General features: G+C 28.7%; 1 protein-coding gene across 1 annotated transcript; it reads left to right on the forward strand.

The window, feature by feature from the left end:
- Positions 1–5,243: 5,243 nt before the first annotated feature.
- On the forward strand, positions 5,244–12,156 carry LOC145833098 (long-chain-fatty-acid--CoA ligase ACSBG2-like). The gene is given in 9 exon segments (XM_082940298.1): positions 5,244–5,432; positions 8,913–9,002; positions 9,222–9,371; positions 9,658–9,819; positions 10,049–10,219; positions 10,456–10,663; positions 11,073–11,176; positions 11,445–11,595; positions 11,999–12,156. Coding segments are annotated over 9 exon segments (1,383 nt in total).
- The last annotated feature ends 1,399 nt before the right edge of the window (positions 12,157–13,555 follow it).

Consider the following 13,555-nt stretch of genomic DNA (forward strand, 5'->3'; position numbering starts at 1 on the left):
CATTACAGGGTAGCCACAAAACCTGGAATCCTGTAAAAACTTTGAGCTTGAAAATTTATGCTATAAAATCTGGAAAAGACTGGAAATTAAAGAAATTAAAAAAAAAAAACCTGGAATTTTAAACGATTTTTACATGTTAAATAGTAAACATTTGATTCAAAAAATCTATCATATAATTAAAACTTTTTGTCATCATTAAAATTTTTTTGTTCGAAAACAAATTAAATGTAAACTCAAACTATTTTAACTTCTAAGATGACAACCATATGTTCAAATAGTGTTTTTTTTTAAACTACTTTGTTTCAAATTACAGTTAACATTGACACTGCTCATTTTCAAATAAGTTTAGTACTCTCTCTAAGTGATTTTTAACTTATTTAATCTCTTTTCCAAAATTTTTTATAAGTTTTTAAACTAGTAATTTTTAACATGGTACAAAAAAATTTATTGGGTTCAAAAATGAAAAAAAATTAAAGTTTTCTACAAAATAATCGACGCACATTATTCAACAATATTTACAGGAACTTTTAGTAAATTTTACATTGATATTCTACTTATATTTGCTACAAGGTCCAAATTTCAAGGAGATACTTTTTTAAAAGTCAAGACATCGATAAGGTACGCCTATAAGAAGTACGCAACCGCATAAAGTACGCTCTAAATTTTTATTTACTACCAGGTACAAAACAGTGCACCCAATTTATCTTTGATAACTAATGTGTTTTTAGAAACTTTGTTAGATATTTATAACTATAAATATTTACAGATCACGGAAAGAAAGCAAAGTTTTCAAAGCAAAACAAAATGTTGTAATTTCTGGTGACATTCCAACTTCGATTAACATTTTAAAAATTTATTGTGACATAAATAAAAATTATACGATCATTTGTATTTATTTTAAACTAAACTTTAGATATAAAATATTATTAATATTTATAACTTAAAAAAGTATTAACAATAACTACTTTTTGTAAATAAATATAAGTAAAATAATAAAAAAATAAACTTATGCTCTGTTAAAAGTTAGTCTGTTCTGCTTTTAAAATTCTACCTAGTAGTTTTTATCTCTAAAAGTAGATGCAAGCACAGTACTTGGGTTTATTAAAAACAAGAAAAATATGATTAAGTTGTTTTGTTATTTCTACAAACACACTGACGCACAGTATTTACGCCTTATAGAAGAGTAAAACTATGATTAACTTGTATTTTTATTGCTACAAATACACTGACGCACAGTATTTATGCCTTATAAAACAGTGAAACTATGGTTAAGTTGTTTTTTTATTCTACAAACACACTGACGCACAGTATTTATGACTTATAAAAGAGTAAAACTTTATTAAAGTTGTTTTTTTATTTTACAAACACACTGACGCACAGTATTTATGCCTTATAAAACAGTAAAACTATGTTTAACTTATATTTTTGTTGCTACAAATACACTGACGCACAATATTTACGCCTTATAGAAGAGTAAAACTATGATAAACTTGTATTTTTAATGCTACAAATACACTGACGCACAGTATTTATGTCTTATAAAACAGTGAAACTATAGTTAAGTTGTTTTTTATTCTACAAACACACTGACGCACAGTATTTACGCCTTATAAAACAGTAAAACTATGATTAACTTGTATTTTTATTGCTACAAACACACTGACGCACAGTATTTACGCCTTATAAAACAGTAAAACTATGATTAACTTATATTTTTGTTGCTACAAATACACTGACGCACAGTATTTATGCCTTATAAAACAGTGAAACTATGGTTAAGTTGTTTTTTTATTCTACAAACAGAATGACGCACAGTATTTATGCCTTATAAAACAGTAAAACTATGGTCTAGTTGTTTTTTTTTTACAAATACACTGACGCACAGTATTTATGACTTAAAAAAGAGTAAAACTTTATTAAAGTTGTTTTTTTATTTTACAAACACACTGACGCACAGTATTTATGCCTTATAAAAGAGTAAAACTATGATTAACTTATATTTTTGTTGCTACAAATACACTGACGCACAGTATTTATGCCTTAAAAACAGTGAAAATATGGTTAAATTGTTTTTTATTCTACAAACACACTGACGCACAGTATTTATGACTTATAAAACAGTAAAACTTTATTAAAGTTGTTTTTTTTTTTACAAACACACTGACGCACAGTATTTATAACTTATAAAAGAGTAAAACTATGATTAACTAGTATTTTTATTGCTACAAACACACTGACGCACAGTATTTATGACTTACAAAACAGTAAAACTTTATTTAAGTTTTTTTTTTATTGCTTCAAATACACTGACGCACAGTATTTATACCTTATAAAACAGTAATACTTTATTCAAGTTTTTTTTTATTCTACAAACACACTGACGCACAGTATTTACGCCTTATAAAACAGTGAAACTATGGTTAAGTTATGTTGTATTTTTATAGACGATCGCATATTTTTATACTATTTATAAAAGTGAATCTTTAGTACATATAGAGACAAAAAATACATTAGCCTGTTATTAAACAGTAAATTTTTGATTATTCTGTATATCATACATGTACAGATACGGATGTATATAGTTGCATATACACTATTCGTATCTAATTATTTGTATTAATATGGAAACTTTTGTTGCTTTGTTTTTTATGTTTACCTTAATTAAAAATGCTTGTCGGAAACACTAATACAACACAAATAACATTATTATAAACAAACATTTTCACTTTCTAAACTGTGTAACTTTATTTTATTAATAACCTTTAATAAAAAATGGATAACTGTATTTGTATCCCTGGCCAAAATTTGTATAGAAGACATGTTGTTGACGGAGTAAGTTAAACAATTGATAAGATTTTTTGATTTAGCGTAATTGAGTCTTGCTTCTATTCTCAAAAAAAGTTGTAAAATGTTATGAAATAAAAAAAATATATATATAAAATATTACTGATAAAATAAAATAAAATGTCTGGTGTGAGGCTCGATGACCAAAAGGTCTTTCTCCACACCAATCCATTGACAATAGTTTTGAGTGGTCACATTTTCTTTCTTTCTAATCTCAGTTTAATTACAGTGAAGTTAAATAAACTTTGATCTTGGCTGGCTACATCTCCTCGAAAATTTTGCAAAACTAAACAGTTTTTATAGTATATTAATCAAGTTTAGATTAAATAATTTTACAATGTTAAAAACGTGGAGTAGTGCTATTTATATAAGATTTTCATTTGTTTTCGAACACAATTTTTGTATATATGTAACCTTTTTTTCAAACCAAAACAGTGCGCTTAAAATTAATGGTCCTAGGATCTAATAATATCTATATATAAACACTTTTGTACAAGCTTTAAATATATTTTTACTAAACTTTTTTATCAAAAGTTAAATTATCTTCTTAAAAAGAGACAAGAAGACATGTTCATTAAAAAAAACCTTGTAGAAAATCAAATGGCATGGAAAAAAATTTCCTTTACTAAACTGTCAGCCTTTTTTTAAATAGATCTATCTATATAATAGACTTAAATTTTATATATTGTTATATCAATGTAATCTTTTGATGAAAGTTTGAATTTTTTTTGTCAGATATTAACTTTCAATGCTATAAGTGCAGTAATTATGACGAAGAACATTAAGGGAATAGGAGGGTGCCTAGATTTTTTCAAATTGATCTTATTTTATAGAGTTTTATTTGAGCTTTAGACATTTTTAACCACTTGATATATTCAAAGTAATTTTTGAGATACAAGCAATCAAAGTTGGTGACCTCAATAGAAGGTGCAAACAAAAACGCGAAAAAAGACCATTTCAAAAAAAAAAACCCCTCTTTCATTTAATTAAGCAATCTTCTTCAAAATTTTACAGAAAGTGTATTATTAAATTTTTAAAAGATTGAATGCAGGAATTTTTTTAACTTCGAAAAATAAAATTTTTATTAACAAAAAAGCACTTTTTTTTGTTTTATAGAATTTTTTTATCTTTTATTGTTTTAATAATTCCAACATTTGAAGTTTTCTAAACTATAAAAGAAACATTTCCTGAAAATTTGATGTCTCTAGATCAAAAAATGAGGGAACAGATAGATTTTCAGTATTTTTTTAAATTTCTGCTAATTCACTTCAGCTTTTTTTTTAGGTCCAAGTTTTCTTGACAACCTTTATTATAAAGTTAAATATAAGGAAACAAATAGATGGTATATAAAATTTTAAACTTGTTGAGAATATATTTATAACTTAAAAACTAAGATTTTTATATTTTTATAGTTATTGGAAGATCGAGATTTTTACAGAAAATTCCTGCAAAATCATGGGATAATTCAAAAATCAGTTTTATGTCCTAAGTGTGATCAAGTTTGCAGGTTAGAATAATATTATATATAATAACACTATAAAACTTTGAATACATTCCGTTAAAAATTGTATTATTCATCTACTCAATCTCTTAAGATATGAAAAGAAAAGTGGAGTATTTCGCTGCGATAAAGGTTCTCGCCTAAACCGCTGTAACTTTAAGATTTCTGAAAGAAGAGGCACCTTCGTTGAAAGTAAGCTATAATAATTGTAAACAATTTAAAAGAAGCTCAACTTAAATCTTGAAAATGATATTTTTCTATCTTTTATTTCAAGTCTTGGTTAGAAAGAAAAATAAAAAGATATTTTTCTAAACTACTATATATTTGAAACTAATCTATTTTTATATTGTAGGACTGAGAATGACCTACAGACAAATAGTAAATTTTTGTTATGAATTTACTTTGCGTGAATCAAAAGCATGTAACGTAGCCAAAGAAATCGGAATATCTGAAAATTCAGCGAACACCTGGTTCAAATTCCTCTGCCAGGTTAGTTGTATAAAAATTCTAGCTTATAATTAAAGGAGTCTATGAAGCTTTAATTTGTTAGTTTCCTTTTTTTAACGAAAATACTTACTTAAAATGTTTTTCAATGTAGTACAGAAAATTTTCATATACTAAAACTGATGTACAAATACATCAATAGGTTTGTCAGGATGCAGTAGAACAAGATATTATTGGCGGACCTGGAGTGGTAGTGGAGATAGATGAATCTCACTTCTGTACTGTAAAACAAGGACAGGGGAGAAACAGGAAAAAATCATCCAACTGGATCTTCGGAGGCATAGAGCGGCAAAGCAAAAAGTTTTTTGCTGTCGCTCTAGGCCTCGAAGGAAACAGAAGAATGACTACCCTTGAGCCCCTCATAATTCAGCACATATGACCGGGGAGCATTATAATGTCCGACGAATGGTCGTCTTACAACGACATAGAAAGATTGGTAGACAGCAATGGTGAACTGATGAACTATGAACATCACACAGTAAACCATAAAATAGGGTTTGCTAACTTCGACAACCCGTGGGTACACACCCAAACCATTGAACGGCACTGGGGTAACATGAAGGAAGTAATCAAGAGGAGAGGGGTTAGTAAGAAGGTTGAGCAGCATCTATACAGATATAGATTCTTAAAAAAATATCCAGTTAATACGCTTCACCATTTAACGGTTGAAGCTGGAAAATCATTCCCTTATTCTAGGTATATGAACACCCCATAATACTTTCATAACATTTTCGTTATAAAGTTAGTCTGTAAAATTTGTATTGTTTTGGTGTATTTTGTAAACTAATGTGAAGTATTTAATAGTTTTGAAATTATAGCTAAAATAAGTTGGATCTAGAATTGAAATCTTTTATTCAAAAGTTCAAATGTTCATAATTTCGTTAATTCAAGTTGAAAATGTAAGTAAGAATAATTAAAGTTTTTCATTGCTAACCTTCATTAATGTTGTTACAAATTTTTCGTTTTTTTTTAGTCAAGTGTTTTTAAAAAGTTCTTTAGTCTGTAAAGTTTTGATGGTTTTAAATCTCTTGGTTAACTGTTTTATAAGTCATAAATACTGTGCGTTAGTGTGTTTGTAGAAAAAAAAAACAATTTAACCATAGTTTTACTGTTTTATAGGTATAAATACTGTGCGTCAGTGTATTTATAGCAATAAAAATACAAGTTAATCATAGTTTTACTCTTTTATAAGTCATGAATACTGTGCGTCAGTGTGTTTGTAGAATAAAAAACGACTTAACTATAGTTTTATAAGGGATAAATACTGTGCGTCAGTGTATTTGTAGCAATAAAAATACTAGTTAATCATAGTTTTACTCTTTTATAAGGCGTAAATACTGTGTGTCAGTGTGTTTGTAGAATAAAAGTACAAGTTAATCATAGTTTTACTGTTTTATAAGTCATAAATACTGTGCGTCAGTGTGTTTGTAAAATAAAAAAACAACTTAAATAAAGTTTTACTGCTTTATAAGTAATACTGAAAACTAAATTTATATATGATATAAAGTTCAAAATTAAACTACTAGTATACTAGAAAGAAAGAAAGAAAAAAGTGAAGCTCACAACTATGGTCAATGGATTGGTGTGGAGAAAGACCTTTCGGTCATCGAGCCTCACACCATATATGTATAAATAACTTTGATAAGCTTTATTTAAAACTTTGATAAAATCTAATTTTAAGTTAAATGTATGATTTTTTTTAAACTCAAACTATTTAAAGAAATTAATTCTTAAAGGAAAAAAAATGGTATGCACTCTTTTTTAAACCCATTACTGCCAATATTAACCATGAAAATCATAGTCTACCATGGGCACCACACCGTCTCCTCCCAAAGATTTCAATTTTTAAGATCATGTACGTTCACATTTTTCTTGTTGCCCTCTCTACAAGAGCAACCCTGAAAAATGCAATAAAAAGGTCAATAATAGAACAAAAAGGGAGAAGTTGTGAAAATGCTATAACTAAAATATTTTCTTTTTCTAAAACTAAATGTGTTTAAAAAACAAAACAAAAAATAAGAAAAAAAACTTAACAACTACTTAAGTAAATAAAAAATTAATTAATAAAACTCACTTAGAAATAAAAATAAACTAAGTAAGTTTCAACTACATCTGTTCAAAAACTCTGTTACTCTAAAACAAACTCAACAATTATTTTAAAAATTTTTTAAAATAATAATAAATAAATAAAAATTGTAATCATACTTAATTATAAACTCACATAAAAAAAAGAAAAAAAATCAAGTTAGTAAATAAAAACTGCTTGTTCAAAAACTATACCCAAGACCAAATCAACTCTGCTCACACCCAGCCAACACAGCTGCCATTGATTTTTCTCAAAAAAAATAAATAAAAAATAGAGAGTAAAACCTGATAACTAAGAAATTATTTTATGAGATACTATTTAAAACTGAAAATTAAGATTGACTTTTGTCTGATTGATTTCTGAGCAATACATTTTTCAGTCCAGATTGAAATGCTATAAGATAGTTTTGTTCTTTTAAGCTTTTTGGAATTTCCTCCCATACCTTACATCCAAGATATGACAAGGACTTAGAACCGTAAAGACTATTTACTCGAGGAAAAAAGTAATTTGTCTCTGAAAATCTTGTTGAATGGTTGTGAATCTTGTTTATACTTGTAAAGTAAGGATTGAAATTAACAGGCAACATGCTTTTTTTGAATTTGTACATAAAGACTCCTAACTCATACCGAAACATGTTTTCAACATCTAAAATTTTATTTGATATTTTTATACTACTAATATTTTCATTCCAACTTTTAAAATGTATGCACATTACAGCTCTATTTACAAGTTTATTGATCTCTGAAATTTTGGTTCTGCTTGCTCTACCCTAACAAAGTAATCCATATCTAACATGACTCATTAGAAGTGAGTTAAAAATGTAACACAAAGAGTTTTGATTTATATAGTACCGTGTTTAAATACATTATAAATATATTTACTAAAAAAGTTGGTTTGAAGTAAAACATTTAGAGTTTTTACAGCTTATGTATATAATAAAAAAAAAAAAGAATGAATAAATTTTACTGCAATTTTTTTCTATATAAATCAAAATAAATAGAACTTTAAAATATTTTTTATAGTTTGATTATTTACTTAAGTTCTGTTAAATAAACAAATACTATTTCAAAGTTAGGACACAACCCAAAAGACGTATCTTGCATCATTGGACCAAACTCACCAGATTGGCTTTTTGCAAACATGGGTTCAATACTAGCAGGGTAAACTAAAGCTTATTCTGAAAATAACATTCAAAAAAAGGTTAATTCTTAGAAAATTTATAAAGCCGTAGGTGAAAACATTAAATTCTTATATTTTCATAAATTTAGATAAACGAAATAAAGTTATAGTAAAAAAGTTTTATTTGTTACTGGCCTTCACTTGCTTTTTGACTAAAAAAAATATAAATATATCAATTAAGTTTTTTACATTTTAACCTTTAATATTTTAAACTTATTACTTTATGATGACTTAGTTTTGTTGTATTTAAGACAGAGCTATGTCTAACAAAGTCACCTACCTCGTTAGATAATTATTTAAACTTGCTTTGTGATTTAAATTTATAGTCTTTTTTTTGGGAGACTTTAAAGTTGTTTATAATACAAATCATTTTGTATTTATTTGTTTTTATGACATCACAGTGGAATAGGATAAGGAATTTACACAACTAACAGCGCACAGGCATGCAGTTACGTCATCAGAGTGACGAAATCAAAATTTATCTTTTGCAATGAGAAACAGCTCAAGAAAATTAATCAGGTTTAGCTAACCTTCTTCAACTAAAACTTGAACAAGTATTTCTTGTAAATACGTAGATTTACCAGTCTAACTACTCATAAACGACGTAATTTTGTAATTGTTGTGTTTAAAAAAGTATTTTTTTGACTTATATGCAGTATACAAAAGTAAAAAAAACAATAAGAAAACGACTGCCTTTGTATTAAAAATAAAGCAAATAAAATACAAATTATCGATGTTTTTTTGCTTGTATAATTATGCTTTTTTGTTTCTGAAAGGAAAAGGAACAAACATTTTCAGATTCGGAAAGAGCTACCTCATGACCTTCTGATTGTTTTGATGAATGAAACCTTCAGAGGCTCGAGCAAAACAGAGCAAAACATATACAAAGTATGTTGTAAAACTTAAAAACATTTTTGTTAAACATCATATTTTCTTTTTAATTACTTTGTTCAGTACAAACTACTGATTAAGTTGACACTTTTGTGTTGAGTTTGAGTGCTTTCTTAAACGGAAAACAGTAGTATACATCGGTATACATCGGTATACATCGGTATAACCGCTGGCAGTGTAAATAAACAATGAAAACACCTAACAACTACTTAACAGTGGCAGGAGTTCATAGAGTTAAGAAATGAAGTTGACGACGAGTTAGTTGAAGATCGAATATCGAAGCAACGTCCGAACGAATGCAGCCAACTAGTGTTCACTTCTGGAACCAACGGGAAGCCGAAAGGAGTCATGCTGAGCCACGACAATGTTTGTGAAAAATATGCGCAAAACACTTAATGTTTTAACAAATTAAGTGCTTTTTAAATAGTTGATATCGATTTTGTAAATGTTTTTATGAAAGTACTTGATAAATATATAGAACAAATTTATAATATTTTAAAACATTATAAATAATATAGATCAGTTGTAAAAATTTTAAGAGAGTCTTTGAAACAATTTTTTTAAAGAACTACAGTAGTTTTGTTTAAAACTTATATGTTTGATAACTTCTTTGTTATTTTGTTTTATCATTTTGTTTGTGACGTAACAACAGATCACATGGTCGTCACGCGCGTGTTGCCAATGGAGCGGAGTTTTCATGGAAACCCTGGTCTCCTACCTGCCCCTGTCCCACATAACTGCCCAGATGTGCGACTTATGGGCGCCTCTAGTGGCGAAATGTTGCGTCTACTTTGCCCCTGAAGATGCGCTCAAGGTGGGTAGCATTGTAAGCGAAACAAATCTATTCAAAATTTTTTATAGTTTTAGTGAATACGTATGCTCCTTAGTTTTTTAACTTTAAAAACGCAGTAGAGTAGCTGCTGTAATCTCTTAATATCTCCCACCACAAATTCATGTTCACAACTTTAAACAATTACAAACCTTGACTGTTGATTTAACAATGTAACTTTGAATCCACACTTGGTCAACATGAAAAATATCAGGGCAAATTGGCGGCGACGGTGAAGCTGGTCAAACCGACGGTTTTCCTTTGAGTTCCCCGAGTTTGGGAGAAGATAGTGATGAGAATTGACAGTTGGAAGGAGGGCAGTTGGGGGAGGTTGGTAGAAATGTGGCAGAGATGGTGCGAGAGCGTCAGCCTGAAGTCCGTGCAAGTTAAAAGCAGCGGGTTCGCTTGTTCGATGTTGATATTATTTAAATTACCAATAGACGATTCTCATTACCTTACATTAACAGATCACGCGCGCTACTTTTTTAATTTCGGAATAATTTTTAAAAATAAATCTAAGTTTTAAACAATAAATTTTTAGCAACCGCTCGTCTTGACAGCACATTAATAATTTACACTCCGCCTTCTTAACAACCGATTTTTTTTAAACTAAATCAAAAGACCACCCGTCCACACAAGGGCGAGTCGGCGGGCTGGGTGGGGAGAAGGCTGGCGCAAAAGTCACTGGAGCGTGTCGGGAGGACGCTGGGGCTGGACAGGTGCTGGCTGATGGGGTCGGTCGCCGCGCCGCTGGGCGAACGAACCCAACTGAGCTGCTGGTCGAACGGCATACAGCTCGTTGAAATGTACGGACTGAGCGAGTCTTACGGTCAGTAGCTGTTCAGTGGTTTTTTTGATGTTGTTAAAAGTATTTTTCCTAAAACGTGTCGGTTGTGTTAGATAAATTCGACTCAGTTAGTTAGTGAGAGTTTTGTTTGAGCGAAACTGTATATAATACTCTATGAAATTTAACTTTTGTAATAAAACAATACAAGTTTTACGTAAACTTTATTAAGTTTTAGGTGCTTGACACGTATTTTTGAACAGAAAAGTAGTCAAGAAAGTATATTAATAACAATGCTTCTCACTGTTTTTTAAAAAAACTTAGCTACAAAATATCATTATGAATAAATCAAAGTTTTAGTCACATATACTCATTTGTTGCATCTATTCAACAACAACCTGTAACTGAATAGTCATTTTAGTTTACTTGAAAAAAGTGCTGTAGATTTTTGCAGGTCCGCACGTTTGTTCGGTGTCTCTTCCGGGAAAGTTCAGGTTTCAGTCGGTCGGCAAGTCCCTGCCGGGAACCAAAGTTCGAGTCGATCATCAAAATAACGAGGTAAAACTAAAGTAATGTCCTCATCACAAAAAAAAATTTTAGCTAGATTGCAGACTTGTTTTGATTCTACGAAATGATTTGCTTTTATAAATTTTGATGTCAACTTTTGGTATTGACTAAGGTGACAATAACAGCATAAATTTTTTTTGAACTACATAGTGTATAACAAATACATCTTTTGACGATGCTAATTTAATGTTACTAAATTCTTCTTTTCTATTTCTGCTAACTAGTCATTGAAAAATAACTTGATAAAAACAATTTTCAGATTTGTCTGTGGGGTCGAAACATTTGCATGGGCTACCTGAGCATGGGTGAAGAAATGAAGGGCTGCTATGACAACCAGGGGTGGCTCATGACCGGAGACAAGGGTCATTCCGATGAAGATGGCTTCTTGTTTGTAACGGGAAGACTCAAAGGTTGGAAAGTTTCAAATTAGAATATTACAGTAAAATGTCAGTGTTTGATAAATATCTTCTTCATTAGAAAAAGTTGTTTTGTATAAGATGTGTGACTTCTAAAAAAAGGGAATGGTAATAATTAAGTAATGGTTTAAGTAAATATATAAGTGCTAAAACTAAATGTTTTGAAATTAAATGAACAACAACTTAAAAATTTACTTTTAAATCTTATTAAGTCTTCGTTTTTATCGTACTTTCTTAACTTTAATAACATTGCAAAAAATCATTTTAAAATCTTTTTACAATCCAACGTGTGTGATCATAATATTTACTTATTATATTAAAACTTTTTTAATCTGAAAATAGTTTTACTTATTTATTTTTTTAAACATTATGTGCAAACTCAACACTCACACTTTAGATTTGATAATAACATCCGGTGGCAAAAACGTCCCATCGTTGAGAATTGAAGCTTCAGTGAGAAATCAAATACCTGATGTTATTCAAAATTGTTTTGTTTTGGGCGATTCGAAAATCTTTCTTTCTGTTCTACTAACCTTTCATGTGCGTTTCAAGTAATTTTTTTTGTTAATCAAGTTTAGATATAATAGCACAAATTTACACGTAATTTGCATTTTGTGGACTAAATTACTAACTATTTTACAACAAAAAAAAGCACTTATCACTAATTATACCATTTTTTTTTTAATTTTCTTTCAACAATCTTTTTTAAAACAAAAAGTATTATTAACTTTTTCTACAACTTGTCGGAATAATAACTTACTATTTGTTTACTTGCAACATGTAAAACACTTTATTAACCTAAGTTTATCTATGATAATTTTTTTTATAATACGCGTTTATCGGATTATGTCTGGAGCTTTTTTCACAGGTATGGTAAAAGGCCAAACATGGAGTGGAGTATTGTTTCAAAGATCAAACATGCATCCAACGGAGTAAGTAGAATTTGCCCAACTTGCAATACAGAAAGAGCAGTAATTGCAGCAGAAGATAAAGACCTACTTCTGTTTAAGCGGCAAGATTTATCGAATATTTGTCTCCACAACCGACGATTCTACTTTAAATAACTCTGTCTACTTATGTACTAATTTATTTCACAACACTCACATTACAATTACATACACTTGCAAGCTTAATACTTCATGTTTTTAAGGTGTATAAATTATTGACCAATATGTTAAATTTATTATGACGTAACATTTCTGCACAACTCAATTTAATTTTTATTTTAAAAACTTGCCTATTCTTAGAGCTTTTTGAGGTTAGTGCCTACTTTTATTAAATTTGTATTTTTTGTAGACAATTTTATAATTTTATGTTTTTATCCCAAACTTTGTTTTTAAACCATAAAGTTCATTTATAGTTACTACCTACATAAACACTATACATAATTATACATGCTTATTCTGCTTTTTTTCTAATGTGTGTTAATATTTTACAGACTCCGTAGATCTGTTATTAAATTTATTTGAGAGCAGTGAAACGCCGTTAGTTGAAATAAAGTTTTAGCACAAGAACATCTGTGGTATAATTATAATTGTATTTATTAGATTTAAAGATTGTTATTTAAAGTAAGTTTAGTAATTCTCTTACTGTACATTTTTATAGCTCTTTTGATTTTCAACAAGTGATTTATTAAAAGCATTTTTTACAGTGGTTAAATATAAAGCATTTTTCACATAAGTGACATACTTATATAGTTCTTTTATTTTTCAACAGTTGTTTTTGCATTTAATATTTCTGTTTCTTAAAGTATTATTGAGTTTTTTAAAGTGGTTATTTTACAGTATTTTAGTATACAAATTACATAGTTAATAGTTCTTGTGATTTTTACTATTGGTTTTGTATTCATTGAAGTCCGTTTAATAGAGAAACCCACTCAATTGTTGTGCCTGGTTATTTATATCTAGCAACACTAAGTCTAGACTAAAGTAATAATTATGTCAAATCCCAATAG

This window comes from Thalia democratica, chromosome 4 (genome assembly GCF_965202585.1).
Source record: "Thalia democratica chromosome 4, ktThaDemo2.hap1.1, whole genome shotgun sequence".
NCBI classification, from domain to species: domain Eukaryota; kingdom Metazoa; phylum Chordata; class Thaliacea; order Salpida; family Salpidae; genus Thalia; species Thalia democratica.